Here is a 25,776-nt window from a genome sequence, read left to right as displayed (position 1 = left end):
GTCTGGCTGCAGCATTCATAATAGATTGTAGAGGAGAGAGTCGGGTTAGTGGAATACCAGCGAGAAGGATGTTACAGTAGTCCAGACGGTGGATGATAAGAGCATGCACAAGGAGTTTGGTGGTCTCAGGGGACAGGTAGGGGCGGATCCCTATACAGATTTATACTCTTTGTCTACATCCAGTGATGCCAGCACATTAAAGCCTAAGACGTCTATAGAGCTATCCGAGTACCAAATCCACGGAGGACTATGGGGCTTTACTGCACAGACACCACTCGATGCAAAAAAGGAGCCAGGGCTGCCATAATATCAGTAAGTACAGGTGTATGGAGAGCGAAAGGGAAACAGGATGACAGTACTTTGAAAGTTATCATTTAAACTAGCTTTTATCAATGTTTTTACCATGAGGAAACCCTTAAAATAATGTTTAGGTCACAGGGTGCTTTAAACTAATTATAAATTATATGACCCCAAAGGATAGATCATAGAATTAAAGATTGATGAGCTGGATCTTCAGTAACCAATTGATCCAAAGGTAAACTTAGAGCGGCCTATCCACCATGATACTAATAGAAATGCTCTCTACAGATACATTACCTGCCAATGCAGCAATTATGCAGGTGCAACATATACCTAGAGCTTCACTTGCTTCAGGCACCACTGCCTCAGTTTAACATGTCTTAATGCACACAAAAAAAATAGTTACATTATGGGTTGCACAAGTGTGAGGGGGTTCTATAAAGATTTGTCTAATGTGCTTAAACGTATGTGCTGCGTTAAGACAATGGGATTTTCCATTGATCATAATGTTTATTGCAGCAGATGTCCCTTGTGCCGTGTATTTCTTTTTTTTAAGAACATGACTGTGGATTTTGCCCTGTGTGAGTTCTCAGGTGTAAGAGAAGATGATCTAACTCCTGAAACCAGCTTCCGCATTCCAAACATGAAAAACGCTTGTCCCTTAGGTGAACAGCCTGGTGTATGGTAAGCTGATCCCTGGATGGGAAACATTTTTCACATTCTGAACATGCATATGGCTTCACTCTTGCATGAACTTTTTCATGTGCCACCAGGTTCGACCTCAGCGTAAAACATTTTCCACACTCCTCGCAGGAATGTGGTTTCTCGCCTGTATGAATCCTGACATGTCCGATCAGGAGAGATTTCTGGGCAAATCCTCTTCCACATTCCAAACAAGAATATGGCTTCTCTCCCGTGTGACTTCTCTGATGTAAAGTAAGATGATATTTTTTGGAAAAGGATCTTCCACATTCTGAACATGAAAATGGCTTCTCCCCTGTGTGAACTTTTTTATGTGCATAAAAAGTTGATTTCTGGCTAAAGCTTCTCCCACACTCTGAACACGAATATGGCTTCATCCCCGTGTGAATTCTCTGGTGTTCAGTGAGACTGGATCTCCGCGTAAAACATCTCCCACATTCAGAACAGGAAAATGACTTTAGAGCTGTGTGAGTTCTCTGGTGGCCAATAAGTTCTTGTTTCCGAGGAAAACGTTTCCCACATTCTGAGCATGAGTATGGTTTTTCTCCTTCATGTCCTTCCTGATGTAAAATGAGGTCCTCCCTCTGGGGTGGAGACTCACCAGACCATGATTCTCCCCTAGCATCAGCTTCAGGATATGTAATGGGAGGCGAGTGTTTGGGGAAACTCCTGTCATGTGTGGACAGACCTACTCCATAAATTGCTGGTTGGGGTTCTAGGGTGATGGTGTCTCCTCCTATAGAACCAAATGTGGCACCATTATCTTTTGTTGTACAACCTGAAGGAAAACAGAAGTAATATGAATATTACAAGCTGAACTGCATGGTGTCTGCATTCTATACAATCAGTATGTAAATAATAAAATCTAGTTTGGATCTCAGAGCCGTGTTTCTTCACACAGAGTATTGGTGCTGGTGGTTATTGTTAAATCCTAATAAAGCACTATAATTTGAGCTCTCTGTTTGAAATGAAGATCATAAAATGTGTATGAATGTGTGTTTAAGTCACTAAGTCATTGTATGTTCAGGTTGTCCCTGAGGTAGGGACATCCGACATACGAACAACTCCTAGATACGAAAGGGGCTTCCCTGCTCCCTTGTGTGCAGGAAGGAGGCTTGATGGGAGGAGAGGGGGGGCGGTTTACATGACATGCAGAGGAAATCTTGCTAAACAAAGCTGATGTTGTAGGTGATCTTAAGGACTGAGCTCTTCTGCAACATCTTGTAACTCTTTAATGACCAAGACAAACTCTGCAGTTGTTCTTTTTGCATATCAAAGCACAGCTTGCTCCAGAAGGTAATGAATGTTAATGAATTTTAAAGAAGTTTTTTTACATATTTTTGCTTTGTTTGTGATTTACTCACAGGGAGGATTTTATACAGTAAATGACACGGTGTGCCTAATATTATGTGAAGCAAACATCTGTCCTAATTGCATTTATTAAAATATTGTACCTGTTCCGACTTACATACAAATTCAACTTAAGAACAAACCTACAGTCCCTATCTCGTATGTAACCAAAGGACCACCTGTAGTGCATACCATTAACAGTCTTGAAACCTAGAGGAAGCCCAGGTCCCTAAAATGGAACAATAGGATAGATAGGGAAATGGAAGGAGAATGTCCCTTTTTCAAGAAAATAAAAAGTTTAGCTGTCCATTCAGAGGTGCCATTGCCCTTATAACAATTTATCATTTACCATCTCTCTTGTTAAATACTGCTTATATTTCTGTTTAAAAACCATCACTCACCTGTGCTGATCTCTGGACACATTTCTTCCTCTTTAATCATCACTTGTATTACTTCCGTTTTTTCCTCAGCTTTAATATATTTCTGAGTATCTCCAGGATCATCTGTGAATAACAATGAGAATGAAGCCCTCTGTACTGAGATTAGGGGAGACCCCAGAGAGTTTGTGTTGGGGGAGACTAGTCACATTTCTTGTCTGGTGACACACAATGACATGATGTGAGGAGGAGAGCCGGAGTCTAATAGAAGCTAATAGCTCCTGATTCTCTCACTGGGCACATACTGCCCCCCCATCACTGTCTACTGACAGAGGAGGAGGGAGAAAATAAGATTGTTTTAGTGACTGAACAAGGAGAATCTGGGACTCTTTTTTGGATTTAGTGTTTATTTCTTACCTGTACTGATCTCTGGTGGGATTTCCTCCTCCTTGCATGGCTTATCACCCCTCATAAAAGGATATTCTGCTTCTTCTCTAGATTCCAACCTACAGTCAGTCTGGTTTAAGTCCAACAGCACCTATATAACAAAAAATCATTGTTCTATTGGCACAATAAATAATTATTTGATGTAGTATTTAGTTTAGGGGCTTTTTAATATTCACTTTTTGTTACACCGCTCACCTCTCCTGTAAGCAGCTCAATGATCTTCTGGGTGACTACTAGAAGTTTGTTCTGTTTTTTTCGTAGAGCGTAAGATAGAGACTCCATAAAAGAGCTTGATGTCTCTTTTGGGTTGGATATCACCAAGCCATCAGATAGTTTGAAAGCTATATAATTCTGTACATAAAGAAAATAAATCCAAGTTACTTGACTATCCAAACAAGATTTAAAGTCTAAATGCATTGATCATTGAGCTTTTTGTTCTCCTTTACCGACAGAGATATGACTTCCCAGAAATCATCCTCACCTCTCCATTTAGCAGGTAGATGATCTCCAGAGTGAGGTCTAATATCCTCTCAGTCATGTGACTCCACTGCTCCTCCATACTGAAGCTTTCCTTTTAAAGCAAATGTTTCCTACTTTCAATCAAGTTGTGTTTTTCATATTACATAAATACCTGCAAATAAATGAAAACATTAATGAATATATAAAACATGGTTTTAGACTGGTTTCAAAACTTGGTGGTCATGATAAGTTTTGGGCCCCTCATAAGGTGTGCAAACAGTGTGTCAAGGGTTTACGGATGTGCACAAAGGGAACAGGTGATAAGATGCCATTTGGTATACCTATGGTTTGGTGAGAGCCAGGAGATCATTTCAGTGACTGTTACTTCTGTATAGTGAAAACTCCAGGATATAAGAAAAATAAATGTAACAACATAGTATCCGAGTCTACCATCAGCTATACGCCCAGTGGTCATTCAGATGAAATTCCTGTGCCGGTTTTCGTTACACTACCCTTTCTTGAAGAACATGATTATGGTAATGAACTATGTGACAACGATGATGAAGGGTTTGAAATTGAAGAGGCCTCTGTTCATAAGGGATTTGGCACGCGATTTAGGACTATCGAAGAAGGCCTCACAACACCCATAGCATCAGGACTGCGTGAGAAAACTTACTTGTAAAAGGAACAAAGGCATTGTACTTTTCGAATTTTCTGCAGAGCCATCTTTCTAACTTCCCGGAACAACTTGGTGAAGTCAGTGATGAGCAAAGTGAACCATTCCACCAAGATTTGAAGGTCATGAAAGGACGGTATCAGGGTAGATGGGATGTACATATGATGGCTGACTATTGTTGAAGCATCCGGCGGGATTTTCCTAACACTGAACACTCCAGGAAAAGCTATATGCGTAAATTTTTACCCTAACCGCCTAACTAATAAATGTCAAATGAAACTGTAAAAAAAATGTCATAGAGTAACAAAAAATCCTTTGTATGAAAAAAAGAAATTTAAATAAACAGTACATTCAAGTTATTATTTCATTATTTCTTTCATACAATTACACAAACATATTGTCATAGATTTAGTAAGACCTCTTATCAGCAGAAAAATGAATATGAAAATATGAAATGCCTAAATGCTAACTGCCTCACCAAACATGAATAAAGCAAATACATTTTTTAGGGTCTACAACAAAATGGCCACCATCCCTCCTGGACTGAGGAAACTTCTTCCTGTTATTATTGCTCATTGTCGTCCTCTAGTGGTGACCCTGACCTAAATAAAGAGTTGCCTGTCACTGCTCATTGGAAGATACTTTTCTGGGCGTCCTTTGGTAAACAGGAAGCAGCTGGACGGCTATGGAACGCACGTACCGGAAGTGATGTACCCACAAAGCGGATGTGGGCGTGTGCTAAAGATGTAAAAGCAGCTGAGGAGTTTGTATGTGTTTAGCTTATGCTGGAGGTTTGTAATTAATGATACGATTCGGTGTAACGATGGTAACATATTTATCAATAATATTATATTAAAATATAGAGCAGCCAGTTATATTACAGTTGCCATTGTTCTGGTTCAAGTTATGAGATGAGAAGCAAAATTGGGGTTCTGTAGAACAGTGGGTGCCAACCTTTTTGGATCTACGGACCACTAAATGCACAGACTCCACAAAGAAACTTTCCCCAGAGTAATGTCTTGATGCCAGGTTTGAGCCTGCGAAGGGAGAGTGGGCAGGTTGTGTTCAGAGACACAAGGCCACCGAACTGAGCCGATAATCCATACAGGAAACGTATTCTGCTGGCTTGTGCGCCCCCCCCAGCTAGGCCCTCCCATCCCGCTGGGGGGAGGCACCGGCCTGAGCTGCAGGCCACCAAAATTTTCTTGTGGACCACCGGTTGGCGACCGCTGCTATAGAAGACACCTCAGCCCAGACCGCCCTATAATATACTCAGCCTTGTCTGTAGAATCTCAGTGGTCAGTTCACTATTGTATAGTGAAGGCCTTTTGTGCCCATATTACCTCAAAGTACGAAGGTTTCTCCTGACCGGTATAGATCCACCAGCTATAGATGGCACAGTATCAGAGGAAGGAACACATACTGTATATGTGAAAATTGACCCTACAGGGTGACCCAAGTTTAATCATGTCCCTGGACTTGGTTGTAAATTCGGGGCCTGTTTGACTCTTGATTTTTTTTCTTGGTGATTTTTGTAAGCTACCATGAGGTTCTTTTTAGAACTTCACTAGATGGGCTGTGAAGTGTTGAAGAGACAGATAGATCACACAGATATTCTACAGACTGCTAATTGGTAGACCTGTCTCTTCCTGCATCCAGAACCCCAGCACTGATGGTGCTAAGAAATCAGCCACAGCCAGAGAGTCTCATGTCAGTGGTGAGGATCTTCTAGCATAGAAATAAGACATATTGATACCATGGAGGACCAAAGCTTTAATTGATGGTTTGGGAAAAAAATCCTCCTACCTAATCCTTGGATGGAGGACTTTGACCTAAAAATGGGCAGTGACAACATTAAGTACTGTTTGTGATACCTCAGACAGTTGGCCCAGAAAGGATTCTGTCTGAATTAAAAAAAAAAAAGCCGCTAGCTTACCCTAGTGGCAAGTGCTTACTCAACTCCCATTAACCATAGAAGTAAATTTACTATCCCAAGGGGGGCTGATTCTCTGCTCTTCCCCATCCTAACACCCACTGTGGAGGCCCCAGACACCCAGGAAAGACAGGTAAGCCCAGCACTAAAGGCTGTTGGGTTAGGCGTGGCACCTACCCCAGGATGTAGATGTGAATTCAGTATCTTTTATATCATATGATCGAACCTACCACAAACCAAGCAGTCCACTTTTAAAACATTAAACCAACTCCAGCTGCTATAGAATTGAGTGCTGATATAAAGGCATTAGAACTGGACGTGCATAAATAAGATAACCTTAAGTTTTTTTTTATTATATCTTACACAGTAGTGGAAAGAACAGTATTGCAGTCAGTATGTGGCAGTGTTGTTAAAGAGTGTAAAGCATATATTCAAACGTACTTTGTGGAATTTCTTTTGTGCCTACTCATGTATCTCAGCACCCATAAGCCTGACAGATGACTTTTGTTTCACATTGAAATTGAAGTGCTTCATAAGGGAATATCTGGCCGAGTACTGTTTTTCACACTCACAAGATTCCTTTAAGATTTCTTCCATGTGAACTTGTTTTCCTGGCACCGCTCACCTGGCCCGTCAGTAGCTCAAGGATCTTAGGGTTGACTTCCTGGATTTTCCTGTTGTCCAGCCTCAAAGAGTGAGATGGAGGATTTAGATCAAAATTATTGGTCTTCAGGGCATTGGGTGCAACCAAACCATCAGATAACTTGAAGGATATATTATTCTATATTTAAACTATATAGAATATATTATTATTATTCTGTATTTTTCAAAATTCCTATATCTTTTTTGAACTTTGACCCCAAACATGAAAACTTTTGTGCCACTTGCACTAAATCAATATTATCACCAGTTTTAGGCCATCTGTTCTGAAGTATAAGTATAATCCATCCTTGTCTCTTCATCACATCTGTATCAATAATATTTTGCACATCCTGACAAACCAGATATCAATTATGTTTTCACCAATCCACGTATCTGTAAAGCCTCAGGTCAGATGCCAATGCTTATACAGATGCAATCCCCAATACTGTACTCTTCAAAATCATAAGATGTCAGTAGTTTAAAAAACCAGGCCAAGGTTATGCACCGAAGGTAGGGTAAGCCAGGTAAGGTGTCCACAAGAAAAGTTGGTCCAGACGGCAAATGGGCAGAAGGTCAGACAAAGCAAGGGTCGGTAACGTATCTAATAGCAACACACCCTCAACAGGTTGGAAACTCACCACTATCTAGGACAATGAGTATCTGATCTGAGCCTGACTAATTACTTGGAAGTGATTTACAGGCTGGGCAGAGATTGCAGAGTGAGTGCTATAATAATCAGCAGGTGAGGTCAGTTGACACCTCTAGCTACCAGCCTTCAGACATAGCAGCAAAGAAAGGACAGCTACTTACTGGAGGACTACACATAACAACAAGTCTGCAAACCCCAGGAATGCACACATCCCCTCTGCTAGAATGTACACTGCTGGGACCAGCTGGTAACATAATGCCAATGGAGGTCATAGAAGATCTGAACTCTGCGGCAGGAGGAACCAGAAGACAGAGAAACCGATCTATGTTGCCAGTTGTCACCATGAGATTAAACGGGGCAAGTACTGACTTGTGTTCTAAATTTGAAACCGTTTTAGCCATAGAATTACCTTTGCCTTTCAAACCTACAAATGTACATTCAAGTGAATGTGGTTTATAGGCAATCTTTGTCTAGTTACACTCATTTCGGGTTCCAGTATCAGCCAAAAATGTTGCCCTTTAACCTCCCTAACAGTCCAATTCCGTGCAAATTTCCATGCAAAAAGCGTATATTTTTTATTGTAGGGTATAATTCTTAGGCATAACACACCCCAGAGAGTGTGTGTGTGGGGAGACTGGTTACGTCTCTTGGCTGGTTACACACAATTAGGGATGAGCGCGCAAGAATATTGAGTTCGATCTCGCTGCAAATCGGGCCTTTCTCGCTTACCGAAAATGTAAGCGAGAACAGCCTTCTGATTCACCGAGAGGTCAAGCTCTAGTGCCCTGTGGATCACTCACTCTTCTCAATAAATGCAGCCACAGCTGCAATCATTGAGAAGATGCCCAGCACAGGAGAACCTCCTGACATTGTAATATAAGTATCTCTTACAAATGATACATTTGTTACAGATACAAATGTATTATTTGTAAGAGATACTTAAGCTGCGTACAGACGTCAGATTTTTCTCGCCCGATAATCGGCATCAGCCAGATATCGGGCGAAAATCTGGCGTGTGTACAGTCGGCGTCGTCCATCGTCCGAACGACCGTCCTGGCGGATCCACGGACGACGAATGACGACCGATCCTAATGCAAGGGAAGGGGGAGAGCGCACAGCAGGGTGTCACTCTGTTGCTCTCCCCCTCCCCCCTCCATAGAGCAGAACGGTGCTGTATGTACAGCACCGTTCATGCATCGTGTAGTCCTTTGTCGGAAGTGATCGTGAAAGATCCTTTCCAACGACAAAAATTGCACGTGTGTACGCAGCTTTATACTGCAATGTCAGGAGGTTCTCCTTTGCCAGGCATCTTCTCGATGATTGTAGCTGTGGCTCCATTCATTGAGAACACTGTGTGATCCCCGGGGCACTAGAGGTTAATTACTGAATGCAGCTCTGGGAGTCCTGTTTTAATTTCCTCTTCCGATGTTTTAGCGAAATCGGTTCGCGGAACCATTGGAAGTTCCAGGCATTCTCGCTCATACCTACACACAATGACATGGTGTGAGGAGGAGAGCCAGAGTCCTGTCTACTGACGGGGAAGGGGGAGAGATTGTAGTGACTGAACAAGAAGAACCTGGGACATTTTTTTTCTGTATTTACTGTTTTTTTACACACCTGTGCTGATCTCTGGAGGTATTTCATCCTCCCTAAATGGATCATAATCCCTCATATATGGATCTTCTGCGTGATCCTCTCGAAGCATCTGATGTTGCCGTGTAGAATTTTGAGAGTACAGAGGACGGGGATATCTCTCTGGGGTATTTCTGGATCCATCTGTAGGAAACATACACACTGACTGAATACATTGTTTCTATGTCTTTATATAAGAGAATGTGTGTATCTAGGTGGATCCTCAATACTCTTCTCTACTTTAAAAAAATAAAAATCTCCTCCTACCATTTACACACAATAGGATGGGAGATATGTAATGGTGGGAAGTAGTGATGGTTTCAAAAGACAGAAGAAGATGAGTAGGCAAGTTTGAAAAAATGGATTTTGAGTGCTCTTTTAAATGAGCAGAAAATAGGAGCAAGAATAGGACAAGGAAGACCATTCCAGAGTGTTGGGGCAGCTCTAGAGAAGTCTTGTATCCGTGTGTGTGATGAGGTTATGAGTGAGGAAGTCATTAGTAGGTCATTGGAGGAGGGGAGAGAGTGTCTGGGGGAGTACTTTTTTACCAGGTCTTACCAGAAATGTAAGTGGGACAATAACTGTGGAGGGATTTGAAGGCAAAGCACAGGAGCTTGAATTTAATTCTAGGGTGAAATGGAAGCCAGTGTAAAGATCTGCAAGGAGATGCAGCAGAAGAAGAACGATCGGAAGGATGGATGAGTCTAGCTGCAGCATTCATAATAGATTGTAAAGGAGAGAGTCGGGTTAGTGGAATACCAGAGAGGAGGAGGTTACAGTAGTCCAGACGAGAGATCAGAGCATGTACAAGGAAATTGATGGTCTCTGGGGACAGGTAAGGGTGGATTTTGGAGATGTTGTGTAGGTGAAAGTGACAGGAGCTGGAAATGTTTTGAATATGGGGGGTAAATGGGAGGGCAGAGTCAAAGGTGACACCAAGACAACGTGCCTGAGGGGAGGGCAGTGTAGTTAACAGTTAGATATATGTCAGGGGGAGATTTGGAATTTGAGGGGGGGATGATGATGAGTTCTGTTTTATCCAGGTTGAGTTTCAGGAATTGGTCAGACATCCATGATGAGATGGCTGACAGGCAGCATGGGACCTTATCCAGGACTGAGGGAGACAGGTCAGGGGTGGACAGATAGATTTGAGTATCATCAGCATACAAATGGTACTGTAAGCCAAAGGAGGATATGAGACTGCCAAGAGAAGAGGTGTACAGAGAAAAGAGAACCGGTCCAAGGATTGACCCTTGGGGAACACCAACAGGGAGGAGAGTGGGCGAGGAGGAGTTACCATTGAAAGAAACTTGAAAGGAGCGGTCAGACGGAAGCAAACCAAGAGAGCAGTGTCACTGATACCAATAGAGTGCATGATTTGTATTAGAAGGGGGTGATCAACAGTGTCAGAAGCAGAGGAAAGATAAGGGAGAAGGAACAGGGAAAAGTTGCCTTGGGACTTAGCTCTGATGAGGTCATTGGCCACTTTAGTAAGGGCTGTTTCGGTGGAGTGGGCAGCTCTAAAACCAGACTGAAGAGGGTCAAGGAGAGAGTTGGTGCTCAGGTAATAGGTGAGTCTTTTGTAGACAAGGCGTTCAAGAAGTTTGGAGACATATGGGAGAAGGGAGGGAGGGGTCCAGTGAGGGTTTCTTTAGGATAGGGAGAATTATGGCATGTTTGAAAACTGAGGGGTATGTACCAGTAGATAGGGAGATGTTAAATAGTTCAGTTAGGGCAGGGGCCAGGGTGGAGGAATGGGCACGGAGTAGATCAGAGGGAATTGGGTCAAGCCGACAGGTAGTAGATGGAGATGTTGAGAGAAGAAAGGAGACTTCATCCACAGTAACAGGGCTGAGGGAGGCCAATGATGATTTACAGGTGGAAGGGGTGGGTATGGTCGGAGTGGCTCGGTGAGCAGAAACATCATATCTATTGTCTATTTTATCTCTAAAGTAGGTGGCAATGTCTTGGGCTGAGAAGGATGTTGTGGGGGGAGCAGGTGTGGGTTTTAGGAGGGAGTCAATTGTAGAGAAGAGGTTGCATGGGTTGAAGGCTTGAGAGGAAATGACTGCGGAGAAATAATTTTGCTTGGTGACAGTGAGCTCTGTGTTAAAGCTTTGTAGCTTGGCTTTGTAGTCCATGAAGTCAGCGTTGAGGCCAAATTTTCTCCACTTGCGCTCAGCTGCACGAACAGTCTTTTGAAGCTGTTTGGTGTGATTGTTGTGCCAGGGTCGGGGATTGGCAGGGAGGAGGTAGCGGAAGGTGGCAGGGGCTACTTTATCCAAAGCCAAGGAACGAGAGTGGTTTAACATGGTGGCAGCTTCATCTGGGGAGGTGATTTTGGAGAGGGAGCGGGGGTTAGGGAGGCAAGGCAGTTTGAGAAAAGGTTGTGGTCAAGGTTACTGATATCTCTCTCTGCCACTGACCAGGTCTGGGATGTGGCAAGGGAGGGCAAGAGTTTAATAGGTTGAACGTGATAAGGTTGTGATCAGAAAGGGGAAATGGTGAGTTGTCAAGGAGGGTGAGGTTGCAGAGTTTCGAAAATACCAGTTCTAAAGTGTGTCTGGCTATGTATGTGGGACCATTGATGTTCCGAGTGAGTCCAAATGGGGAGGTAATGGAGAGCAGTTTGAGGAGGGAAGGTTGGGCTCATCCATTGCAACATTAAAGTCACCAAGGATGAGGGTGGGCAGTTCATAGGAAAGAATGTGTGAGAGCCAGGATGCAAAGTTATCCAAAAATTGTGATACTGGGCCAGGGGAGCAGTAGACAACAGCAACAATGAGGGGTAAGGGGCCAAAGAGACGGACAGAGTGGACTTCAAAAGAGGTGAAAATGAGAGAGGGTCGGGTAGGAAGGACTCTGTATGTACAGTTAGGTGAGAGAAGGAGACCCACACCACCCCCTATTTTTTTGCCAGGTCTAGGGGTATGTGTAAAGTGCAGGCCTCCATAGGAGAGAGCAGCAGCAGAGGCAGAGTCAGGGGAGGAAAGCCAAGTTTCAGTGAGAGCAAGAAAGTTCAGAGACTTAGAAAGGAGAAGGTTGTGTATGGAGGTTAATTTGTTGCCAACAGATCTGGCATTCCATAGACTGCCAGAGAGAGGGGGTAAGGACTTATGGGTAGGGTGAATGGGGATGAGGTTAGGAGAAGGGAGTGTCATGATGAGTATATGGTAGGGGGAGGCTGTGTGGGGGACCAGGGTTGGATGAGATGTCACTAGAAAGTATCAGTAGAGAAAAAAGGTGCAGGAGCACAGACAAAGAAATAAGGAGAGTGAAGGAGCAGAGAGACAATGAGTTATCAGACTGGGGAGGACAGGGAGTAGTGCCAACAAAGAGAGAGCAGGGTGAATACATTTTTACAGATAATTGGGAACCATATGCCTACAATAAACAATGTAGCAAACTGAAGTCCAAGAGAAGCAGTCCAGTAATATGGGTTCAACTGAAGCTTGTAAACTTGCTGAGTTCCAGAAGTAAGGGATGATGATTCAGTCAAAGAGATGGTTTGATGAAATACCAGTTCAGAATGGCAGCAGCATAGGATGTGTTGGAGTCCAGGTGGATAAATCAGTCCAAAGGCAGGAGATGGGAGTGGCAGAGTAAAATAGTAAAATATAGAAACAAGCTCTAAATTATTTATTGTGGATTGAATACCTTGTCAAATGTAGATAAAGAACACAAACTATACTAGAGAGAGAAAAATATGGGGGGCCTATACATAGCATATAAAATATACTCAGTGCCTATGAAGACTAGTTACTGCTTGATTGTTTCAGAGACCAGCTGCAACAAAATAATCAGCGAGATGGCCCTGAAAGCTTAGCACAGGATGGCCATGAAGGCTGATAAGAGACCCTTGTGGTTAATACCAGCTTGAACAAGAATCCTAGATGGTGGACAGTCATTTCTGTGCCAAAAGACATGAGGTTTATCCACCTCATTAACTAATTTTGAACTTTATGCTTATATGGACTACCGATTATACGTTATTGGAAAATCTGCTTAATGACAATTAGATAACAGCCTAAGCCCTCCTATACTGGAGTGATTCTGTATGCCTATAAAGACTAATGGATTTTCTGATTTTAGTTAGAATCTCTTTGCTTTAACTGCTAAGCATTTGATTTTCTTTGTAGAAACAATATATCTTCCTAATTAGGATCTATTGTCTCATCTCTGATGGTTCCTTTGGAGAACCCCTAAAAGAACCTGACACTAGGTAATGATAACAGTGATGAGAAATGCCAGTTCCTCCTGATTGGTGGGGCCAGTATAAAGGACATATGTTCAAGTATGATTAGGCAGAAAACAAGTGATGCCACCATAGTTCGGTAATGGTTACTAGAGTGAAAAATGGCCAAAGAGGTCATAAGTATAACTGTATGTTTTCCTATATTATGTATGCCCTCGACTGCATCTCACCAGCACCATACAACCCCCATCCATAAAGCCATTCAATGCCTTTTTTGGTGCCACTTAAAAGTAGCACAGCTCAACATAGGAAGTGTATACTGAGTTGCTTCTTTCCCAAAATGCAATTATTATGGCTGGATATACACTTTAATACCACCTAGCAAAGTCCTGGAGCATGTAAAAAAGTAATTATTAAAGTAATAGTCTATTCACCTCTTCTACTATTACAAGGTGAATTGTGAAAAACTCATTTACCAGCCCCTATAGCTCCTCTTTAAATGTATTATGAAACATCTTGAGTCCTCAAAAACCAGACTTTCTCTACCTTTGTTAACATGGGGGAACCCCTTTGAATAACTTTCAGGTCTTCATGGAACCCCTGGAATGATTTCTAAATCCACAGCTCATAGACCACCTATTAGTGTGATGGTCAGTTACATTGCTGACCAGCAGAGAGATATCACCCTTACAGATAGCCAAAAATATCATTGGTGTCTGACCTGAAATGCAATAACTGCTCATTGCGCAAGGAACTCCTAGCAACCTCTGGCGGAACCCTGGTTTAGAAACACTGTCACAAACCCTTCATATAAAGCCAAAGAGACTCTAAGTGGTCACACAATGGGCCTGATTTATTAAAGATCTCCAACACCGGGGAAGATAGACTATCATGGGAGAACCTATGTAATTCATAAAACCTGGAATGGATCTGGTCCAGCACTTTGCCAACTAACACTAAATTATTTTTTACAGGTTTGCTGGATCCCCCAGGATCTCCTATGAAAATCTGTTTTCACCAGCTTTTATAAATCAGGCCCATGTGGCTGCAATGGGAGGTTTCAGCTGAGAAGGAATGAAGTGGTTCTCCTACTGATGAGTGGCAGACCCAACACACTCCATTGTGTCTAAAAGTTCATGTATGTATACCAAATACCGCACTTTGGCTTGACGTAAAGGATGGACCGGATCTTCTGCAAGCTTAGAGCGTGTGTTCCAAGCAAATTTTGTTTTTGCTCAAGTCAGACATTGAAAGGATGTACAAACTCAGATAAGATCATTATGGACATACTACCATATATAAAAAGTAGGGGAGTAGTGTGAATTGCAGCTGTTTGCATATCCATATGTCAAGGCCATTGTTTGTACCCATGTACTCCCTGTGCCATATTGAATTGATTACTAGTGACAGGCCCCCTTTAGTAATATTTATTTCTATAGAGACCCCAATACACCAGAGGAGAACAAATTCCCCATTGTAGAGCCAGCTGACTGCTGATTGTGTGCTTTACAGAGGACAGGTCACATTATCTACAAAGTCACATGACCCTGCATTCAGTACACTTCATTCAGTGCCGTGCTAATATAACCTTAACTCGATAAAGGAATACATTATTACCTTGGGCATACTATCCTCAACCTCACACCCCAACCATGACGTTTTTTAACTACAAGACTCCTATATGTTTCACCAGGGCTACACCAAATGGCTGTCTCTAGCAATGAACAATAAGAAACACTCTATTGTTCTCCTTTTCTAAAAACAATTGTCAGTAAGTTTAATGGACAACTATTCTATTAGCAGTCAAAATTCTGAAAAATATTTGTGATATTAAAGAAATTAGCAAAGGAAGGTAAATGTGGGCTACAAGAAAATGGCCACTACTGAGATTCTGGAGCCTGTAGCCATCACTAAAGCAACCAAGAATCTCCTGAGCTGCAGAGGTAAACAAACAGGAAGTGTGAGCGTACCACGTGCTGGAAGTGGGTGGAGTTTTAGTTGTGTTTATGTTAGAGAGGAAGCAGATGGCTACTGTGCCTCTTTTCAGCTTGATTAAAATTTATTTATTAACCTGCTGGGTGGTTCATTTCTGTCTGGATTTATATGTCTAAAAGCGATATATTGTCCTTTATGAAAATTTATTTTACAGTATGATAGCATGAGTATAACACAGTTTGAAACACAAAATCATGTCAAAAATAATACCAATTTAAAAAAATTAATTTAATAATAAACTTTGACTTGATTTTGTATTTCAAAATGTATTATACTCATACTATTATATTATACGAATATGAAAGACAATGTACCGCTTTTAGACATCCAGTGTGTTACATTCAAAACAGTTATTTCATATTCGCAATACAAAATAAATTTGAAATTCCCGCCGCACCCCTAGCGACAGCCGCATGCACAACGTCATCCAGAACTCCCAGCAGTGGGCCACAACAGTCGCCGGGAGACTGATTGAAGGAAGAGGACAAAGCCAGAGGATGGGATCAGACAGGCAGGACGCCAGCGGGACCCGGTAAGTCGTTATTATTTTTTTAGATACCCTGAGTGTGGCTTGGGGTTACCGCTCTCAACTGTTTTTTTTGTACCCCGAGCCACACTCGGGGTTACCGCCCAGGGGGTTAATGAAAACATTGAGTATACCATAGTGTTATTAAGGAATCAGCAGCAGATATTTTATTGCTGGTTGGGGGATGGGAGGCACTGTTGCCATTGGCAACGGCCTACCCTAATCTGCTTTATTCTGTCTAGATTTCCTTTATACTAACCATCTTGTCCTGTATATAACTTTCAAGAATTGCCCCAACTCTCTGGAATGGTCCTTCACGTCCTATATGGCTTGCCTCTACTTTCTGCTGATTTAAAAGTGCACTCCAAACCCAACACTTCAACCTCACCTACCCGTCTTCTAACTCCTAAAACCCTCACTCCTCACCCAGCATTCCATATCCCCCCTCCTTTTGTACTCTGCTTCCCCACCTAATGTAAGCTCTTTCAGGCAGGGACTGCTCCTCCTCCTGTGTCGCTGCCTGCCTCTGACTTTCATTTCTAACGCCTATTTGTTGTACCATGCTGAGTAATATGTTGGTGCTATATAAATATTATTTATTAATAATATTAACTTTATTGCTTAATTAGAATGGGCCAGGTGACAGGATCTCTTTACAGCCCTCTCTCCAATCTATATTCACCTTAGTAGTCCTCCCTCCTTTTATTGCTGCAGCTGATGCAAAATACCAGTACCTTTAAGTACCGGTGTGTATTTGACTTCGTCTCATGATGCAGTGCATGGGCCTGAACAGCCGATTACATGTGGGATGACATAATCAACTATGTAAAGGCTCCGACCTCATCCAACACAGATTTTTTTGGGGTATTCCGAGACGTCAAGACATAGAGGAAAGAGTGGCAGAGGTAATCATAGGTTGGTATTTAAAAATACTTTGTCAAAAATACTTTGTCTTTGCCTTGGACATAGAAAGTCATATAAATAAAAAAAAACTTCCAATGGTGACACCTGGTTACAACTTTCAATAGCTGAATTCCCCTTTAGATTTTTCCTGCTGCTTCTTGGCTTCTGGGTAAGATGAAGTGTGGTATCTGTCTTATGGCAGGAATTGCTGGCTGTAGAGTGCAGTTTGGACCTTGCATAATTTCCCACCATGGTTTAGAGAATTTAGCATTTACCATGAAGGGTTGAGGTTCTGATAGCTATACAAAGTATAGGTAGAGCAAAGGCTGGGAAAGCAGAGAGCCCACAGTATTCATGCTATCATAGGATGGCTTTCCAGGGTAGCCAGCATAAAGATTTTGGTTTCGAACCCCACTGTGATGCACTAACACACGCTCAGAGCCGTTTTCTGCTAAACACACTTCTTAGAGAAGGTCTTCTCGACTGTCACGGATAATGGGGAGGGGAGGAAAACAGAAGGATAAATACAAGGGACTAGGCCTTCAATGGCTAGGGAGAAGGAAATGGTCACCCCCTACAGACACCCTAACCTAGCCCTGACTCCTGACAGTATAAATATACCCTGAAGGTGGGAGTATTCATACACTGGAACCTAGGCCCTAGTAGCCCTGAATTGCCCTAGGAATAGTGACTGGGCTTGAGACTACTGGTTCCTTCCCTGATGAAAGAACCAGCATCTCCCTGAGGCCTAGTAACAACAAAACACCAAAAGTAGTTCAACTTATCCTAAATAGCAAATGGAGGAGCAGTCTAAATGGAGGAGCAGTAATGACCACCAGCTGCAGCTGATCAAAGGGGTGTGCTCATTACAAACAACAACACAGAAACAAGTAAAAACGAAGAGACTGTCTAATAACCTCACGTGTAGCTTTTCCCACAGATCTTCTAACCTCAGTCACGGAAGGGACCGTGACATCGACAGCTTGGAGCATTTTACTATGGTTTTCTCTTTGGGGAGGGGCCCTCACCAAGTACTTGGTGGACAGCATGTGAATGGTCCCTATAGAGTGGAATCCACCTGGTTTCGTCCAGGTAGACTGGAGTATCTTGCCCTTGTCAGAAGCACTACAAGGATTTTATGTCAATTCAGAGGCCCTTCCGAGCACATCTGTCCACTTCTTTTTTGCTCTTTACTTTTTGTTTACATGGTTTTTTGTTTAAATACATGCAACAAAAAAGGGAAAGTAAAAGTATAGCAAATGTCTTCAATAACAGCACAGCAAAAACTATACTGATGGGATTTATTTCTTCTTTAACTAAGCTTTGGCTACACATACAATTTAACAGGAAGTCATTAAGAAACATGACTTTACAGTGTTTTTTTTTATACAACATACAGTAAACAATATGTAATAACAAGTCAATCTGTACAATTCAGGAAAATTAAGGGGGAAGGATTCAGTGTATTATTTATGCTGGTGTTAGTCATCATTACTAATGTAGATCATGGAAAGGGCATCCCCTAATGTCCATACTCCCTATAAATAAAGAGAATGTGACCTGTTTTACCAGTCAATCTCTAGGCCAAATCACTAGCCCACAAGTCACATGACCAGGGGAGTGCTATTGCTGCTCTTAAACCAGCCAATTTCAGTGCTGGCCAGTTACCAGGGCTTAGCAGTCAATCTCTAGGCCAAAGCACTAGCCCACAAGTCACATGACCATGGGAGTGCTATTGCTGCTCTTAAACCAGACAATTTCAGTGCTGGCTTCAAACAAGAAGGAACTGCAACTAAGCGCAGGTGAAGTGAGTATGGTGGTTGGGGATTTCTTTTCTAAAGACATCAACACCTTGCTCTGCATGGGCAAGGAAACAGTGTTTAAACGCCACTGCATAGCAACCATTTGGGGGCATTGAGGATGATTCAAAAGTGTCTGAAGTCAGACCTCACTCTTCTTGAGGAAATTTAGATATGATTACCAGACAGAAAAACATAGAGATTGTGATGAAATAGCAGATATAAAGTCAGCATGTAAAATTTGAAAGTTATTGTCTATTTTCAAACCAGTTTATCCTGTGAGCAGTTCGTGGCCTTTAAGAGCCAGTTCATGAGATTTTGGCTTCTCCTTGTGAGTCGTCTGGTGCCTCACAAGATAGGCTTTTCCAGTAAAACATCTCCCGCATTCCGAACATGAAAACGGCTTCTCCCCAGTGTGAGTTCTTTGGTGTATAATAAGTTTGGCTTTCTGAGAAAAACTTCTCCCACATTCTGTACACAAAAACGGCTTCTCCCCTGTGTGAGTCTTTATGTGTCTGAACAGAGAAGATTTTCGGGCAAACCTGCCGCCACACTCTGAGCAAGAAAACGGTTTCACGCCTGAATGGATTTTCTGATGCGATATGAGGTTTGATCTCTCTGCAAAACTTTTCCCACACACGGAACAAGAATAGGGCTTTTCACCTGTGTGGATCATCTGGTGTGACATAAGACGTACTCTAGTGGAAAACCATTTCCCACATTCGGAACATGAATATGGCTTCACCCCCGTGTGAGTTATCTGGTGTACACTAAGTTTGGCACGCTGAGAAAAACATTTCCCACATTCCAGACACGAATGTGGCTTCTCCCCCTTATGAAACTTTATATGCCTGACAAGAGAAGATTTTCGAGAGAAACTCTTGCCACACTCTGTACATAAAAATGGCTTCTCTCCTGTATGAACCTTTAGATGCGAGACAAGACATGCTCTTTGGGAAAAACGATCACCACATTCTGAACAGGAATACGGCCTTTCTCCTGAGTGATTTCTCTGATGTATAGCAAGGGTCGATCTTTGGGTATAAGATTTCCCGCATTCTGAACAGGAAAATGGCTTCTCTCCTGAGTGTGTCACCAGATGTTTAGAGAGAATTGACCTTTTGCTAAAAGTTTTCCCACAATCAAAACATGAATAACGCTTCTCCTCTTTGTCACCTGTCTCAGAATAATCTGTGTTGAGGTCGATAGTATTAGAAGGACCAGGAAACTTTCCCCCATGTATAGAGAGTTCAGCTCTCTGAATCACAGGACAGCCATTTAGGTTGATGTAATTTGCTGCTGTAGTGTGTGCATTTTGCATACCATTATTTTGAGAGACTATTGGTTGTCTCCCACAAATACGCCAGCTGGGTCGTCCATCTGGAAAAAATATGATATGGAAAGACATAAGAATTTTTAAAGGAACAACTTCGAGCTTCTTAAACAGCAAGGGACTTGTTTCAAAGTCAATGGTATCTTTAAATGTAACGAGTTATTGGACACATCTTTAAAAAAAAATGGATTTACAACCTTTAAGCTTGTAATACTAATAATCTATTATAGATTTAAAACAAGGGTCACAAAGGAGATTCCTATTAAAATTGAAGCAATATGAATGTGTCATGCTCTGGAACCCCCATACCTAGACACATGCTGTGCAACTATTGCAACACCACAATGGAAGCCTGCCATAACACTCACTGTTGGCCACTGTGGTGTACACTTAAAATTGAGGAATATCTGTGGGTGGTAAAAAAGAAATATGCAGCTTTAAACTGATGTCCCTCTTCACAATATTACACATAACGGGCAGCTAAGCCTATGGAAAATGATGGGGAATAATTCACCCAGTGAATTACGAGAAGTGAACTTGAAGAATGGCTGTTGAACAGGTTGGAGATGTCTGCGTAGAAATAGAGTAGTCAACCCAAACTTTAGTGTGTTATTTAATATAGGTATTGATTTCAGCTTCAATGGTCTCTTCTTTTCACCATTGAGACCTCCCAGCACATGCAGTAGCCAACAAAAAGGCAGGAAAGGGGTGATGAGGAGGTGACTAAAGACTCAAAAAAGCAATAATCAAATTTTATGAGACCCTTCATGCTCCAAATAACATGAGATGCAAGGAAGGTTAAAAGGACATAAGCTTTACCTGTGTGTGTTTGCTATTTTATTATTTCTCACCTGTGCTGATTTCTGAAAAAACTTCCTCCTCCTTACACAGGTCATTACTGATTACAAGCATCTCCACGTTGTCTTTGGTTTTGTATTCCTCCTGGTTTTCATCCTTCGTATCCAGAAAAACAAAATATTTTGTTGAAACAGGCAGGACACAAGACTTACAGTGCTGCAAGCCTAAATTCTACCTACCTGATTATCCCGGGGGATCCCATGATTTTCCTGGGACATCTCCCAGAAATATCTCTCTGGGGTATGTCTGTTAGTAGATCCATCTGTAAAAACCACATACATTGCTGATTAACACTCAATTATAAGGACAATTGTAAAAGATTTTATTTGTTTGTATTTAGAGGTCAATTCTCACCAATTCCGATCTTTATAGGTATTTCCTCCTCTTTAATCCTTCTTCTTTCTTCCTTAGCTTCGGTTTCTCCCAGTGTATCTCTGGGTTCTGTGAATTAAGATGATAGTGAAGCCCACTGTACTGAGATGTATGAGGGACCCCAGAGAGAGGGTGAGAGGGTGTGTGTGTGTGGGGGGGGGAGAGACTTGTCATTTCTCTTGGCAGGTGAGACACAATAACATTATATGAGGAAGAGAGCTGGAGTCTAATATGACTGGTAGCTCCTGACTCCCATGACTGGGCACATACTGGAGGAGAATCTGAGACTCTTTTCTGGATTTAGTGTTTATTACTCACCTGTACTGATCTCCATAGGGATTTCCTCTTCCCCCTTACACAGTTCATCATCTGTCATGTATGTGTTCTCTACTTTTGTTTCAATTATATTCAAATCTTCAATCTTTAAAAAATACAGAATATTGCTCAGATCCAATTTATCTCCATAAAAAGCATTCTCTTTGTGTCTCAAATATACAAAATAATTTATAAACTCAGATCCACCTACCTGATCTTCCCGAGATATCTCCTGATCCTCCAGTGTGGAATCCCAGGAATACAGAGGACGGGGACATCTCTCCGGGGTATTTCTGGATCCATCTGTAGGAAACACACACTGACTGAATACATTGTTTTATTGTCTTTATATCAGAGGATGTGTGTATCTAGGTGGATCCTCAGAACTCTTCTCTCCTTTACAAGAAAATAAAGTCTCCTCTTACCCGGTGATGTGAGGGTCTGATGGTCCTTCATCATGATGTCCTTGTAGAGATCCTTGTGTCCTTCTAAATACTCACACTCCTTGAAACTTATCAGGTTTTTACTACAATGAACAAATCACGCATATACATTATTAAAATACCTTTATATGTAAAATGTTACCTTAGTTTTCCTGTGTCATTAGTAGTTTCACCAAGCAAAGATTGAATATAATCAGTATAATCAATAATATACAGTTGTGGAAAAAATGACTTCATTCAGCATGGAAGCTCAGGATGGAGGAGTGTTTTGTTTCTTCCTACGAAGAGGTGATTATCTTTGCTGCCTAATTTTGGGCTTTAACAATAACATATAGGACATATGATCTGACCTGATGTCTGTTGGCGGTCCAATTGTTATTCAATCATCACCCAATGTAGTCGCTGTCTGTGTATGCCTACAAAATCAAGAAAGTTATTTAGCAATAGATTGCTTTTTTACTTCCTAGTGATGACAGTGATTCCATTTCAGGCATTGGCATTTATATAGTGTGATTTGCTGCATGGTAGGAGTACCCCCTACCATTGCTATGAGCCCCAATGGAGCTCCCCATCCAATGTCCTACCCATCAGAGCACCTGCAGGAAGATGATGTTTATTGAGGACAATGCCCTCCCCTCCTCTTCATTTCAGTGCACATGGAGTGTACGCTCTTCTCTCCTCCTTCTTTCATAAAAATAAGAAATTATTACCTTCTCCTCACTGGACATGCTCTCCAGACGCACAACCCCACAAGGACATGTCTTTTGTGCTCTAAATACCCCTCATTCAATGTTGTGGTCTACAACAAAATGGCCCCCGCCTCTTCAGAACTGAGGACACTACCACTTATCATATGGTAAACTATCGCCCTCTAGTGGTAGGTTTGCCACCACAGAATAAAAAGCTGTCAATGTCCGGAAGTTGGTCCTTCACGTGACTAAACGTCACTGTAGCGACAAGTAAGTCGCTAGGCACAGCGGAAATGGTAGAACCACAGAGCGGAAGTTAGAGGTCAATGGAGATGACAGAGAAGTGACGTCTGAAACATATTATCAATGAAAGTAATATTTAGTCTATTATGAAAGTTATAACATTTATAGGATTTTTGTATTCTTGGCAATTATATTTAGGCTGACATTGTTCTGACACTGGCTGGGAACGGAGAGTCTGACTGATTTAAATGCAACACCCTTTAAAAAAATTAAAAAAAAATGTTTAAGCACTTCCCCTTTCTGTGTTGATTGCTGCAGGGAATGTAATAGGTACGCAATATATACGCCATGCATCCCGGGAGGCTCCCAGCTGCTCTTTCTATGCATGCACAGAAGGAGCCATTTTTTAATGGGGAGGGGGGGGGATGTTGTAGTCACATGCATTGTGAGCTCTCTTTTTTTTTTTTTTCTCTATTCACGTCACCTGATATCATGCCTGCATAGTGCGAGATTGGGTGACAGATGAAGAAGGAGAAAGAAGGCCTGTTCACCTTCTCCAAACTATATTTCCACACAGCACCTTGTTTACAAAAGACTCCCCGATTACCTGAGCTCTAACTCTCTCCTTGACCCTCTCCAGTCTGGTTAGTTGCCCTTCTCTGCACTCTCTCCAATTCCACAATGTCCTTTTTGTGAACTGGTGCCCAAAACTGGACTGCATATTCCAGATGTGATCTGACCAATGCTTTGTACAGGGACAGGATTATGTCTCCATCTCTGCAGTCTATTCCTCGTTTGATATAAGAAAGTACTTTACTAGCTTCAGATATTGCAGCTTGCCATTGCATGTTGTTATTAAGTTATTAACCCCCAGATCCTTTTCCATTTCTGACTTCCCCAAATGTATTCCCCATAGACAGTATGAAGCATGCATGTTGTTAGCCCCAAGTGTATAACTTTACATTTATCTATATTAAATGTCATTTGCCACTTGGCTGCCCAATTAAACAGTACATCGAGGTCTGCTTGTAGATTATAGACCTCCTGTATGGACTTAATTCCATTACAAAGTTTGGTGACATCTGCAAACACATAATTGGTACTTATAATCCCAAACTCTATATCATTTATAAAGATGTTAAACAGTAAAGGTCCCAACACTGAACCCTGGGGTACACCATTATTAACCTTGGACCATTTAGAGTATGAATCATTAATCACTACTCTCTGGATGCGGTCTTTAAGCTAGTTCTCTATCCATTTACAGATTGCCTTTTCTAAACCCATTGACCCTAACTTGCGTAATAACCGTCTGTGGGGTACTGTGTCAAATGCTTTAGCGAAGTCCAAGCACATTATACCAACTGCTATTCCACTGTTTACTTACTCATAAATAAAGAGTAAATTTGTTTGGCAACTTCGATCATTCTTGAAGCCCTGTTGACTATCACATATAATATTATTTTCTAGTAGAAACTCCTTTATGTGGTTCTTTTTCAAACTCTCCAGGACCTTTCCAACTATGGACAGTAAACTGACTGGACATTAGTTATCTGGATATGACTTTGCTCCCTTTTTAAAGATAAGAACCATATTGGCCTTACGTCAATCCAATGGTACCATGCCAGTGACTAAAGAGTCTCTAAAAATTATAAATAATGGCTTTAAAATAACTGAGCTCAGCTCTTTGAGGACACGTGGATGTAGTCTATCGGGTCCTGGTTCTTTGTCAACCTTAATTTTGCCCAGCTGTTTCTCAGGTTTTATTTTAGCCTCTTAAACTTATTACTCATTGGAATTTATTTTTTCAGTGTGCTTGTTGTGGAACAGATTTGAAACATTCCCATTTCTGTGTTCTTTGAGAACAATATTGTCTCCCAGTCCAAATCACAGAAAGTGCTGCCCTTAATAATGGAAAATTTGCTCTCATATAATTAAATGTTTTTATCTTTTCTGTTTTTGCTTCCTGTTTAGAGCTTAAATAAGTGAAATCATATTATGGTCACTACCCAGATATTCTTTTATATGCACATTTGTTATAAGCTCTGCAATGTTAGAAAGAACTTGGTCCAGCAGAGTGTAATTTCTAATTAGGGATTCAATAAACTGTAGCAAAAAATTACCCTGTACAGAAGTTTCCTCCCTTTTGCTGTTCCTGTAGTGCCATTAATCCAGTCAATGTCAAGATAGTTGAAATCTCCCATAAATTAAACATTTCTACTTTTTGCCACTTTTTCTATCTGTGCTAGTTGATTCTCTCTTTCTTCCCTAGCACTGGGGGGCCTATAGCAGAATCCAATAATTAATTAATATCAAGCCGATGTTCAACTCCACCCATAATGCCCTAACCTCATGGTTGTTCCATCCGCAATTTCTTCATCACATTCACTTTCAGATCACTTCTCACACACAGACAGACACCACCACCATTTCATTTGACTCTGTCTTTACAAAAGAGAGTATAACCAGGAATATTGACAGCCCAGTCATGTGAAGAACAAAGCCAGGATTCAGCAATACCAACTAAGTCATAATGCTCTTCACTCATTAGAGCTTCCAACTCCCCTATTTTGTTTGCTAGACTTCTAGCATTGGTGAACAGGCTTTTTAAACCATTGCTGCTTTTACCATCATTGTTTGCCAAATCCTTTTGTTTTTCAGTACAATTAGTACTGCGCACTCCAATGTTTGTGTGTAACATGGGAAGCTCCTTATATTTATCCATAACCCTTCCCCCAACTATCCCCAATCCACCCTCCACTAGTGGCTGACCCGTCTAACATTTCTGCCACCTTATTTATTTAACTGTCCCACCCCCCTCTGTCCTAGTTTAAATATCCCTCCACCATTCCCCTAAATCTTTTCTCTAGCAAAGCAGACCCCCTTCCATTTAGGTGCAAACAATCTCTGGCATACAGGTTTTACCCCAAATAAAAGT

General features: G+C 41.6%; 2 protein-coding genes across 6 annotated transcripts; both read right to left on the bottom strand.

Moving 5' to 3' along the window:
- Nucleotides 1-841: 841 nt before the first annotated feature.
- LOC140339054 (uncharacterized) lies at nucleotides 842-4,685 on the bottom strand. Its single transcript, XM_072423591.1, has 6 exons — nucleotides 4,312-4,685; nucleotides 3,658-3,807; nucleotides 3,372-3,527; nucleotides 3,147-3,267; nucleotides 2,754-2,855; nucleotides 842-1,780 (listed from the first exon to the last, which is right to left on the bottom strand). Exons 2-6 carry the CDS (start codon nucleotides 3,733-3,735, stop codon nucleotides 852-854), a joined length of 1,386 nt encoding a protein of 461 aa, XP_072279692.1. The 5' UTR covers nucleotides 3,736-3,807; nucleotides 4,312-4,685; the 3' UTR covers nucleotides 842-851.
- A 13,385-nt stretch (nucleotides 4,686-18,070) lies between these two features.
- Nucleotides 18,071-22,767, bottom strand: LOC140339017 (uncharacterized). 5 transcript variants are annotated; one of them, XM_072423498.1, is made up of 9 exons: nucleotides 22,617-22,767; nucleotides 22,257-22,322; nucleotides 21,889-21,989; nucleotides 21,675-21,766; nucleotides 21,467-21,569; nucleotides 21,131-21,217; nucleotides 20,956-21,038; nucleotides 20,770-20,872; nucleotides 18,071-19,965 (listed from the first exon to the last, which is right to left on the bottom strand). In XM_072423498.1, the coding sequence occupies exons 3-9, from the start codon at nucleotides 21,920-21,922 to the stop codon at nucleotides 18,857-18,859; spliced, it is 1,611 nt and encodes a 536-aa protein (XP_072279599.1). In that variant the 5' UTR covers nucleotides 21,923-21,989; nucleotides 22,257-22,322; nucleotides 22,617-22,767; the 3' UTR covers nucleotides 18,071-18,856. The 5 variants fall into 5 exon arrangements, with proteins under 5 accessions (XP_072279599.1, XP_072279600.1, XP_072279595.1 ...); XM_072423499.1 differs by lacking the exon at nucleotides 22,617-22,767 and adding an exon at nucleotides 22,448-22,599; XM_072423494.1 differs by having other exon boundaries at nucleotides 21,889-22,322.
- Between the last annotated feature and the right edge of the window lie 3,009 nt (nucleotides 22,768-25,776).

This window comes from Pyxicephalus adspersus, chromosome 10, assembly GCF_032062135.1.
Source record: "Pyxicephalus adspersus chromosome 10, UCB_Pads_2.0, whole genome shotgun sequence".
Taxonomy (NCBI): Eukaryota; Metazoa; Chordata; class Amphibia; order Anura; family Pyxicephalidae; genus Pyxicephalus; species Pyxicephalus adspersus.
The sequence above is the reverse complement of the archived record's forward strand: the minus strand, read 5'-3'. Positions and strand labels throughout refer to the sequence as shown.